At 36.4% G+C, this 12,895-nt stretch overlaps 1 protein-coding gene across 4 annotated transcripts in view; it reads left to right on the top strand.

Annotated features, from left to right (window-relative positions):
• The window catches only part of FREM1 (FRAS1 related extracellular matrix 1), a 218,992-nt gene extending 206,547 nt beyond the window's left edge, over nt 1-12,445 (top strand). For all 4 annotated transcript variants that reach the window (XM_070375913.1, XM_070375912.1, XM_014476323.2 and 1 more), the window contains 4 exons: nt 163-291; nt 730-845; nt 6,363-6,448; nt 9,569-12,445. In XM_070375913.1, the coding sequence (XP_070232014.1) occupies nt 163-291; nt 730-845; nt 6,363-6,448; nt 9,569-9,768 (531 nt within the window). In that variant the 3' untranslated portion in view covers nt 9,769-12,445. The remainder of the gene's footprint in view (nt 1-162; nt 292-729; nt 846-6,362; nt 6,449-9,568) is intronic.
• The last annotated feature ends 450 nt before the right edge of the window (nt 12,446-12,895 follow it).

The raw sequence follows: 12,895 nt of genomic DNA, 5'->3' as shown, positions 1-12,895 counted from the left end.
TACTCTCCTTACAATAAGCTGTTTCCTGAGCTGAAAAACAGCCTTCAAGTTTGGGGATAGTTTTCTCAGTTCAAACACTATTCAGCAAATGATGACCTAAAAGAGGTAACAGTGTGATCGGTTTACAGGGTGTCAGATCTAAATTACCTTTCCTTCCCATAGGACCCGTTGCCCTCATTCCCAAAGAACTGCACACTGGAATTAAAGGGACTCTTCCACTTTGAAGAAAGCCTCCAAAAATTGTACAAGTGCGATGGAATTGCCTGGAGATCCTGGAGCCCCCACACCAAGGTGGGACACAGGCCGAGCAGCCACATCCCTTTTCTTGTAGCAAGTCCCATCATAACCCAGGAGGGAGAGGAGGCGCCCTGTCTACTGCTGTTTCCTCTGCCTGCTGTGTTATGCTTTGAGGGGGGAAGAGGAAAAGATGGCCAGTTGATGCTTTAAAAATCACAAAACACAGTAGTTAAGCACTACAATTTAAAAAGAGGCTTACTTATTTTATTCAATTATTATAACGTTAAAGGTGTAAAACTAAAACATGGCTGACTTTACCGTGTCCCATAAGAAGCCATTGTGTTTCTCAAAGTGGAGAACGGGGATTAGGGCTGACCTCCTTTCTAGTGACAAAGTTATTTTCGTTAGAGGACTCACAGGATTCTCTATGTTGAGAATAGACTCTAGGTTGTAAAGACCATTATGATGTGAGCATGGACAACTATTTTTCAGGAGGTGGAAGATAAATCCTGCCCAGCTGGGTGGCACCATCATTCAGGCTACTGCCACTCCTTGATCACAGAGCAGAAAGGCACGTGGACTACAGCTGCCCAAGCTTGCAGGGAACAGTAAGAAGCCCCATTTCTCATTTGGCTGATGCTTCTTTGTTAATGTTTCTGTTTTCCTCATGGAACTCTAGTGTTTCTTCATTCATTCAAGTGTTGAGTGTCTAACATCTACCTGGCTTTGTTTTAGGAGCTTGGAGGGAGTTCTGTAGTTCAGAACAGATTTGGGCTGACCTTAATGATGTTTCATAGCTCTTTTATGATAAACTGTGCCTATGTCACAGTTTTATTTTTTAGCCTCTCCATCTCAAACTTTTGAAGAAAGTCAGGAGATTGTCTGAGTCAGCAGCATGGCAGAGTCTATCATTTATTAATTAAATAGGAATCCCAGCCCACTGATTTGGAAATATATAACAATGAAAGATCTCATAGCACCAAGCCTATAACAATATAAGAGGCATTGATGGTTATGAAACCAGACAGGTTGGACAAAGTGCGATTAGATAACAGAACAGAACACTCAATGAAAGATAACTTGTGGTCAGATATTGACAAAATTTATCCATTTACTCTGCAACATCGTCAGTCTCTGTGATTTTAGCCATTCTAGTGGGTGTAAGTGGATGTTTTATTATGGTTTTAATAGATACTAATGCTACTCCAAAATTGCTGCTTTATCCCTCTCCCTTTGATGCTTTGATAACCATGAGTTTGTTTTCTGTGTCTGTGACTCTATTTCTGTTTTATAAATAAGTTCATTTGTATTATTTTTTAAATTCCATATATAAGTGTCTTTCCTTGACTTACTTCACTCAGTATGATAATCTCTAGGTCCATCCATGTTGTGACAATTGGCATTATTTCATTCCTCTGTATGGCTGAGTAATGTTCTATTGTGTGTATGTTTTCTTTATTGAAGAGACTATCTTTTCTCCATTGTATATTCTTGTCTCATTTGTCATAGATTTAATTGACCATAAGTGTGTGGGTTTATTTCTGGGTATTCTATACTGTTGCATTGATCTATGTATCTGTTTTTGTGCCAGTACCATACTCTTTTGATTTCTGTAGCTTTATATTATAGTCTGAAGTTAGGGTGTATCATTCCTCAAACTCCAGTCTTCTTTCTCAGGATTGTTTTGGGTACTTGGAGTTTTTGTGTCTCCATACATATTTAATTTTTTTTGGTTCCAGTTCTATGAAAGATGCCACTGGTAATTTGATAGAGGTTGCACTGAATCTGTAGATTGCCTTGGGTAGTATGGTCATTTTAACAATATTGATTCTTCCAACCTAAGAACACAGTATATCTTTCTACCTGTCATCTTCAGTTTCTTTCAACACCTTATAGTTTTCTAAGTACAGGTCTTTTGCTTCATTAGGTATCCCTAGGTATTTTATTCTTTCTGATGCACTAGTAAATGAGATTATTGCCTCAAATTCTCTTTCTGATATTTTGTTGTTAGTGTACAGAAATATAACAGATTTGGGCAATTAGATGGATCAATAAAATAAAAAATATATCAGGAGACTAATGCAGGGTTAGCAAAATGATGACATCAATAGGATTACCTTAAATTGCCATGGTTTCATAACAAATGTTTTTTGACACCAAAAATCTGGAAGATCATAATCTCAGAATAATGATATTAAGAAATACATACATAGGTATTTTGTTCTGCAGTAAACTATTATAAAATCTAGTATAAGAGTGATGGAAATTTTCTATCTCCCCTATTAATTTAGGGGGATTGGCGACCATATTTAGCAAATCAAACATTATGTAATAAGCAGTTTCAGAATTAATTTTTTCATATCTTTGTGAAATTAATTTGTAAACTGGTTTCAGGGAATTGCTTTAGACTATTGTACTGAGACCTTTTTTTAGATGTACAACTGAAAAAATTTTCAGAACAAGATAAAGTTTTTAGGGGGCAACTGGAGATTTTCCATCATATTTTAGAAAGTGACTCATTATCTATCAGTAATATAAACTATTTTGAAGTGTATGTTATGTATGTACCATATTGCTCCAGAAATTAGGTATCTATCAAATACCACTTCTGATGGTATTCCAAGGTGTATAAGAGGTAAAGAAAAAATATGTGCTATGAGATTTTTTAAATATCATAAAAATGCTTCAAATTTTCTAATTTTAAGTGAAGAATAGGTATAAATATTTGACCTGATGACTTTTGTATGATGCTTCAATATGCATTTTATTTCAAAAGGACAAGAAAAATGATTATCCTAAGAACAGTTAAAAATAGAGGCATTTCAGAAAATATCTAGCAGCAGGTTAAAAACAAACTAAAAGATTTGGATCAGTCACTTTAAAAGGAACATTTTTGAATGGCAAGCCTACCTCCTTAGTATAATTTTCCTCTGAACCCCAAGACCTCCTCTATCATTCAACATGTTTTCATTCATTCTATGGGCCTCTGCTTCCCTTCACCCATTACTTTTCAGGTTCATTTGATCCTCTTCTTCTCTAACCTCTTTGCCCTGAACAATGAATATTCCCCTGGGAATTATCAATTCTTTCTATGATATAAAAATAATAGTTGCAACATTTTATAACTTGGCTATTTACTTTCTCATGAATACTTATAGGAGATGGTTTTAGAGTCTATAATTAGAATTAATACATATCTAGTGTGTTTTTTAGATCTCAGGGAGCATTTTTCAATTCTGATTTATATTTCCTCAGGCTCTCTTGCTACCTGATGGTCCTTTACAGATGGTCATTTACAGCATGCATGTTTCGAGAAGCACAGCAAATTTTACTTTATCCTTTGCCCCTAATCAGATTGCTAACTCAACTCAATCTTTATCTCCTTTCTCCTTTCCTCCCCATTGGTGTTTTATTATTTTTTTAGCCCAGAGGAACCAGACTCCGAGATTAGGTATTTCTTGAATTTGCATATCATAATCTCATCTGCTCACTTCCTTAGGCAGTCACTGTACATTTGGTAATTCTATTATTATAGATCATTATCTCTGAAACCATTTTGGTTTCCCACAGGAGTGTCTGGAACCCCTGCTGACCTGTCCTTAAAGAGTTGGTCTAAAATATATCTATATTTAATCAAAAAGTTCTAACGAAGTAGATGTTTACTTCTAAAACTGGAAAAATTCAGGGTTATGTTTTTAATTCTACACTTTGAATGTCTTCAGATTTCAGAGATGTCAAAAGATTTTTATTTGTATGTTTCTCTATATTTTACTTTTATATCTGTATAGTATATCTGTATCTATATGGTTAATTTTCTCTCTTTTATTTGTATATATATGGGAATAAAAGGAAATGATAGGCATTTTTATAAAATGAAAATGCCTAAATATTTATTTTTGTAAATAACTGTGGCCTAACATTTTACCTATTCTAAACATAGCTCTCTTCTCCTCTTGCTCTTGCTCTTCTCAGAGCATCAATAAAGAAATCAAACTTACACTTAAGCAGCTAAAATGGATTTTGCAAAGTCTTATTTTAAAGATAGTTTCAAGGATCTTAAAGCAGAAGTAGGTGTTAAATGTCCTTGAATAAAATCTATTCCTTCCTGATAAAGACTCTGAGGCTGAAGTTACATCCATAAGGAAATTGGGGACAGAGCAGGAAGTAGAACCCAGGTCTCCCACACTCTAATATGTCACATTAATTGAAACAGCCCCTCGAACCCTCCCTTGGGCTATTTTTAATACACATTTCATATTCTGTGTTTTAAACCCTCAGCACATCAGAATTGCCATATTGGATCTGAGGGAGAGGGAAGAGAACTGGCTATCATGTCTGTTGTAACTGTCAGACAGAAGCCACAGTAAATAGAAACGTCGGAACCAAGTCACATGACCTGAATCCAGCACCATGAGGACATTCAGAGAAGTAGAAAAGTGCCTACATATCTCAGAAGGCCTAGGAGTCATCACTGCATTATACCATACGAAAGGACGGTATTAGTAGGAAAAATATCATTAAGAGAGAGATTAGATTATGTTCACCATACATGATCTGGAAAAGCATTCAGAAATGAATCTAAAGCTTGGATAGTTGTAGGTAAAATGAAAAAAAAATTCAGTTCAGCAATGTAAACTTGTGACAAGTATGTATTACTAATCATGGTTCTTGACTTTTAAAACAGCAATAGATATTAACTAGGCAAGAAGCGTGTGGTGATTTTTTCCCCTTTTTTGTTGTTGAAACTTTTTGTATCAAAAAAGAAAAGAAAAAGAATATATCTATTGGCTTTTTGCTTAGAGTATTTTAGAGTTTTAAATGAACACTGTTGGAGAATTGGGATCAAATATTGCTTATAGGAATAACTTAGCTAGCTGCAAAAATAACTCATAAAGAATTCTTACGCCTGTTAGTGTCGGTCACGAAAAAGACAAGATATAACAAATGCTGGCAAGGATGTGGAGAGAAGGAATCCCTTATTGTTGGTAGGATTGTAAAATGGTACAGCCACCATGGAAGAGTATTGAGGCCCCTCAAAAGTTAAAAATTGAATTACGGTATGATCCAGCAATTCCGCTTCTGGGAATATGTCTAAAGGAAACGACAGTACTCTGTTGAAAAGGTGAAAAGGTATCTGCACCCATGTTTATAACAGTATTTTTTTTTTTACAAAGTGAAGACATGGAAGCAATGTAAGTGTCCATCAACAGATGAATCAAGTTTGTGGTTTTAAGAAGTGAGGAATTTGGGGTGGGAGAGTTGGATGAAGGTAATCAAAAGATATAAACTGCCAGTTATAAGATAAAGAATATGGCTGTGATGTGTAACAGGATTATTGTGTGATAGATGTGAAAGGTGTTAAGAGTAAATTCTAAGAATTCTCATCATAAGGAAAAAACATTTTTTGTTTTTTTGGTAACTATATGAAATGGGTACTAACTAAACTTACTGTGGTAATCAAATTTCACAGTTTATGTAAGTCAAGGCACTACGCTGTAAACTTTAAACATATAAAAAATACAACTATATTTTGGAGAAAACGTTTATATGTATTTGTAAGAACAGGTGCTTTAATTTCTTCATAACATACAAAGGTTTGCCAGTGAGGCTGACCTCCTTTCCCTGAGCAGGATGAAAAAGAGTCACATATATTTGGGGATTTGACTAAACACATCAAGCTCAAAATGTTGGCCTCCAGTAATTTTATCTGGTAGCTTGGGTTACTTTACTAATCAAATTAACCAGGTAATTGCCAAATTTATGCAATTTAGAGATAAACTTCCCATGAGAGGGGTCATTTTTTGACATTAAGTAATTAATCTATATAAGTAAACAGCTGCTGATCTTCTGAAAAGGATTTGTGCTTTAAAGCCCAGATATTATAATACAGTATCACTTCTTTACTGTTATCTACCCCACCCTGTGACTTAGCATGGATGCAAGCACCCCCTTCCCCACAGATATTCATTAATATAAAAAAATGAGTATTAAAATCTTGGAAGGTTCTTTCTACATATATACCAGTTTTCTAGATGAACTAGCTTTGATTTCCATTATGCATCTCACATCATCTGAAATGCTGAACTCCGTGTCACTGACGCTCTGATTTTTCTGTTTGCATGTAGTCACCAAGGCAGCCTTGTAACTGTCATCTCCAGGCAGCACATGAGATGGCTTTGGGACATCAGTGGAAGAAAGCCGTTTTGGATAGGCAAGTATCTGTGTTACCCTGAGGAGGGAGGCAAGACCACAAAGAGAAGGTCTCCCTTCCATGGGTCAAATAATTGTTGTCTATGATAATAAGCAATGGTTAGATGGTTAGACAGTCTACCTTTTAAAACTCATAAATGTTATTTCTAAAGGCAAAAAATTTAAAATAGTTGTAAATAGGGAATGGTTTAATAAATTATAATATAGCCATATGAAAGAATATTAAAGATATAACAATGCCTTATGTTTATAGATTCATTCAACAATGGATGCATATTATATATAAAATATGTAATGTACTGCATTTGTGGCAAGGTGCTAAGTGAAAAACACAGTCTACAGTCATATGAAGCATGAAATAATTTAGAATAAAAAAGTATATATACAAGTGATATATATACACATAATATATACTTATCAGTTCAGTTCAGTTGCTAAGTCGTGTCTGACTCTTTGCAACCCCATGAACCGCAATACGCCAGGCCTCCCTGTCCATCACCAACTCCTGGAGTCCACCCAAACCCATGTCCATTGAGTCGATGGTGCCATCCAACCATCTCATCCTCTGTCATCCCCTTCTCCTCCTGCCTCAATCTTTCCCAGCATCAGGGTCTTTTCCAATGAGTCAGCTCTTCACATCCGGTGGCCAAAGTATTGGAGTTTTAGCCTCAACATCAGTCCTTCCAATGAACACCCAGGACTGATCTCCTTTAGGATGGACTGGTTGGATTTCCTTGCAGTCCAAGGGACTCTCAGGAGTCTTCTCCAACACCACAGTTCAAAAGCATCAATTCTTTGGTGCTCAGCTTTCTTTATAGTCCAACTCTCACATCCATACATGACCACTGGAAAAATCATAGCCTTGACTAGACGGACCTTGTTGACAAAGTAATGTCTCTGCTTTTTAATATGCTGTCTAGATTGGTCATAACATTCCTTCCAAGGAATAATCGTCTTTTAATTTCATGGCTGCAATCGCCATCTGCAGTGATTTTGGAGCCCAGAAAAATAAATCAGCCACTGTTTCCGCTGTTTCCCCATCTATCTGCCATGAAGTGGCATTCTTTTATTGACATAAAAAGAAATAAGCCAAAGAGTTAGAAATATTTTTTTATCTCTGGTTAAGAATTATAGCTAATCCTAATTTTATCCTTTTTTTCTAAAGTTTTAATATTTTCTACAATTTTAACAGTAGTCACAAATCTTTTCAAGCCACTTTAGAAACAGAATTCTCAGGATGTACTAAAGTAAATATTCTCACCATCTCTTCAAGATACTGTATTTAAGGAAATAATAATAAACCCACTCGGCTTCTTAAAATCTCTGTGATACTCAGTGAGTGTGTAATTCTGAAGTCATCTGAGAGTATTATGTGAAGTCTGGAAGATAAATTTTCTCTATGTCCACAATGACTGATGTCAACTTTCTAATCCCACAAAGTTTTGGGGCGTAGCATCACCTGATCAGTAATTCACAGAAACAATCCAGAAGGAAACAAGTCATTCCCAATCAAGAGTACTTCATTTTATTCTACCCCAAAATATCAAATGAGAACCAGTGGGGAGAAGGTTACATGCTGCATAACAAAGACCATTTTCACAGTCAAATTTGGTTTGTGAGCTGCCAGGTAATCCTATTGCACAGGATTCTTTTTGTTTTTTATTATTCTATTATTTTAATCTCTATTCTAAAAGAGAGTGACGAGGGGAAAATTTTTTTTATTATTTTTAAATTGGAGTGTAATTGCTTTACAATGTTGTGTTAGTTTCTATTGTACAACAGCATGAATCAGCTGTGTGTATACATGCCCTCCCTCTTGAGGGACCCCCATTTCACCCATCTAGATCATCACAGAGCATTGGGCTGAGCTCCCTGTATTATAGCAGCTCCCCACTAGCTAGCTATTTTAAACATGGTAGTATTGGCACCCCACTCTAGTACTCTTGCCTGGAAAATCCCATGGACGGACGAGCCTGGTGGGCTGCAGTCCATGGGGTCACTAAGAGTCAGACGCGACTTAGCGACTTCACTTTTACTTTTCACTTTTCTGCATTGGAGAAGGAAATGGCAACCCACTCCAGTGTTCTTGCCTGGAGAATCCCAGGGACAGGGTAGCCTGTTGGGTGGCTGTCTATGGGGTCGCACAGAGTCCAAGATAAATAAAGACACGACTGAAGTGACTTAGCAGCAGCAGTATGTATATGGGGGCTTCCCTAATAGCTCAGTGGTAAAGAATTTACCTGTAATGCAGGAGACCCAGGTTTGATCCCTGGGTTGGGACAATCCCCTGCAGGAGGGCATGGCAGCCCACTCCAGTACTCTTGCCTGGAGAATTCCATGGCCAGAGGAGCCTGGCAGGCTACAGTCCCATAGGATCACAAAGAGCTGGACACGACTGAGCAACTAAGCATAGCACAGAACACAGCACAGTATATATACATCAAATGCTACTCTCTCAATTCATCCCAGGAATGCTTCCTTAAGAAAAAATTTAAGAGCTTTGTAACACTGAAGTGTAATTAAAAAAAAAAAAATTGCCAGTGGGAGTAGAGAGGCAAATTGAGAAAATCTGCTTTTTATTAGAACTGTAGCAGATTAAAAAAATCTTAAGCTCCAGACTAAAAATAATACTTAATAAGCTACTTTCAAATATGATACCCAAGAATCACAAGGCAGATAAATAGACAGGAGTATATCTGTTTCCCTGTGACAGGTATTCTGCCTGTAGGAAGTATGAATAATAAGTGCCATTTATTAACACTTCTATGTCATGAGCTTTATGTGCATTATCTTATTTAATCCTCAACATAGAGCTAGTTCTACTTAGATATACATTTCTGAGATGAGAAAACTAATACTTGGAGAACTCAGAGAGGTTAAATAACCTGCCCAGATATGTTCACCTAGCAAGTGGTGAAACTAGGATTTGGATTCCTACCTGGCCTTACACCAAAGCCTCATAGTCTCAGGGTGTCTTAGAGGATTCCCAGGTCCTAGTCCACGCTTTAGAATGTAGGCTCACAATTGCATGTGATTACTGAGCTTAGAACAGTGGGTTGATATGACATCCAGTTGTAAAAGTAATAAAAATCATTTGGCACCCTTCTTTGGTTCATGTCAGGTTTGAATGACCAAGTGCGTGCTGGCCACTGGGAGTGGATTGGCGGTGAACCTGTGACCTTCACCAACTGGAGGAGAGGGCCCCCGCAACGTTCAAGGCATGGCAAGGACTGTGTTTTGGTTCAAAGGCCAGGAAAATGGCACACAAAGGACTGTAGGAAGGGAAAATCTCACAGTTATGTGTGCTCTAGGAAACTCTAACTGGCCCTACAAGTATCCACTTGGAATGTTTTTATCTATTTATTTCCAGGATTTGTGCATAGTACTCAATAGAAAACAGAGTGTCATGACTGATGAGGTACATTTCTTCTATCCAAGTGTTTGAAGGATTCTATCTAGTAAAGAAAAACAATAGTTCGAGGAAGATTGATAAATGAATGTTTCTTAGAGGAAAAGTTAAATTTTTTGCATCTCAGTACATTTTGAAATAAATCCTCAAGGTATTATGTGGTATAAATTTGGTTATTCTGGAGACTTCATATTTCAGTCAACAGTAATTTCATGGTCCTTGGATTTTTTTCCCCAATACTTCAAATGAACACATTCTGAAATCTATATTGCAGGTGCTTCCACCACTTCCATCTGAGTGAGGCTTACCCTGCCAGTTCATTAAATCAAGGTTGAACTGCAAAGGGTTGCTTTGTCCCTTTGGAGTCCTTTCAAATGTGAAAGCTGAGAGGCTGTGGATAAAAAGGAGAATTCTCTGTGGTGAAAAAGGAAGGCTTTAGATGGAAGAATCTGGCAGATGGAAGTTCATCTGCAAAGCTGTAGTTCAGGTAAGAATTCAGGGGTTACCTGTCCTTCAGAAGTCTACCCATCACTTCCCACAAGACAGAGCTCCTTTTCCAGTAAGATGGTTGTGCCATTCTGAAGCGAACAATTGGATTTCCCCAGCTTTACAGATTCAGGAGACATTTGAAGCAACATGAGCCTCTGTTCATCCATGCTTGTAGCACTGAGTAGCATTTCTCAAGGACATTTGGAATAAAAAGCATATATGGATGATGGTTAACATATGGAAGAAAAATATGGCTTCCTCAAAAGTGTCCCAATGAACTTTGCAGATGAATAAAGAAAAATAGTACTAAAAACAGAGTCCTTGAAAGCCTATATTCTCAGAAAGGATTTTGATATAATTTTGAGTCCTTAAATATTTAATATGTGTAGAATTGCCATGTTAACCTGATCTTCTAATGAAAAGGTACCTTATTAATTTATAATGGCAGCTGAATGAAACATTTTTGTAGCAGTAAAGCATGTTTCAGCCTTACAAGAACTCCCTTCTGAAATCAAAACTTAATTACAGGAAATTAGAAATTTATTTCTGAAACATTTACTCACAATTTTCCTCTTTTCATAACCCCTGAAAAATATGGTTGTGTCCCATGTAACTTGCTATTATGAGTACCAGAGTCACTTCAGAATCAAAACAGAGCTACCAAGCAGATCAAAGTTTTGGTGTGTATTTTATTATAATAATACCTTGAGAGAAACTAAAAGTGACTAAAGAAATTCAGTCTCATTTTTTGGATATAAAAAACAAGCTTGTTTTATTTGTACTTATTTATCAAGATTTTGGTTAAAATAAATATTTACAAAGACAGATTGGAATGAGATTTAGACATTCTACTTCTTATAAAATTCCAACATCAGTGTGGAGTCAGGAGGCTCCTTACCTTAGGTATCACAAGTAGAATCTGAATTGCTCTGATATAGAGGTCTTCCATATGACACAAGCAGTTTCTGGTGTTGAATCAGAAGGTGTAAACCCATTTTCTGTATTAGTTGATGGCCCTTCTAATCCATGGGCCTCTGCAATGTTGAAAGATGGGATGCTGAATAAAGAAATAAGGAGTTGTTTACCTGAAGGATTGTGTCCTAGGACGCAAAGTAAATGGTCAAGGAATGAGGAATTCCTAGATCTGTATTGACTGGAAATCCAGAACCATGGCAACTGTGTAAACCTAGTCAGCGTGGTAGGTTTTATTATACATTTCTGCCATGTCAGTGATATTAAAATGTAATTGCAAATGTTAGCACAAAGAGAGAATGCTTTGATTTTTATAGCAACTGAAAGAAATACTAGAAGAATGTTTAAATCATTCCTGGTCATGAAAACATTAATCAAGTGGTAAAATCCAACTAACTGGAAGAAGGTACAAATAAAAATTCAAGCAAGTGTGGGTGCTAAGCAATATGTGGGTGCATGACCTTCATCTCCTTCTCATGACTGGGCTTTGACTGGTGGGGGAGTAGTAGTAAATGATCATCATGGTTCTCTCCACCTTGATTGATTATTGTCATCCTTTAGGTTACGGTGGGAGTGGGAAGGAAGGAAATGGAGTAATGGTAATGATAGAATGGGAAAGGGAGATGATAGATAAGGGGAGAGTGGAGAGAAGGATTGAGTAGGAAGAGATGGGAGTTGATTGGTAGCTAAGAAAGACAGAATCAGAAAGAAAGACTTGAATGTCACCCAGTTCTTCTCTCCAGATTTGAATACTGACTCAGGAAAAGTCCCATATAATCCAAGGGCATTAACCTAGCTCAATAATGTATAGCTCTTCAGAATCTTGTGACTGTTGGTCTTTAAAAAAACATACATATATGTAGTATAAATCTGCTAAACATAAACTCAAAAACATATGACAATTATTCCATCTTCTTCCAAGGGGTGGTAAAAATGAACCAGGTGGTATTTATTTACATTTTTGGGGTTTATTTTTAAGACAGCCAAAAAGAATATGCACATATTTAACAGTATGGTTCTGTATAATTTAAACCATATACTAGTGCTGATTAATTTCTGTGACAAAGCAGCATATTAATTGTACTGTACCTAGTGTTATACCAAAATTAATAAAATAAGCTATTTCTAGTTCTGAATTACTATTCCTTTAGTGTTTAACATTTTATATTTATTTTACCCATTGAAGAAGAAATGGAGAAAAAACTAAACATGTATTTTTCATCCTTACTATTTGGATCAGCCTTTCATTTTATAGCTTCCATCCATTTATCCATCCATCCAGTCATCCATCCACCATCCATTCAACAAATATTGACTGTGAAGTGCCTGATACTGTTGTAGATACTGGATATATGTAGTGGATGAGATAGAAAGTATAAAATCATGGTATGTATATATAAATTTCTAATAGTTGTTTTTAAGCATGGAGCTTTTTTAAAAAAAATATATATATATATATCAAGGAGAAAGTCACAGTGGAAGTCATTGATTGCATTATCCCTTTTCAGAATCGGAGGGAAAGCCACACTGATACAAAGAGCTCAGACCATCTTTTGTTTTATTTCTCAACTGATTAAG

Source organism: Bos mutus, chromosome 8, assembly GCF_027580195.1.
Source record: "Bos mutus isolate GX-2022 chromosome 8, NWIPB_WYAK_1.1, whole genome shotgun sequence".
Lineage (NCBI taxonomy): Eukaryota > Metazoa > Chordata > Mammalia > Artiodactyla > Bovidae > Bos > Bos mutus.
Note: the sequence above shows the minus strand (reverse complement) of the source record. Positions and strands in the feature narration are given on the sequence as shown.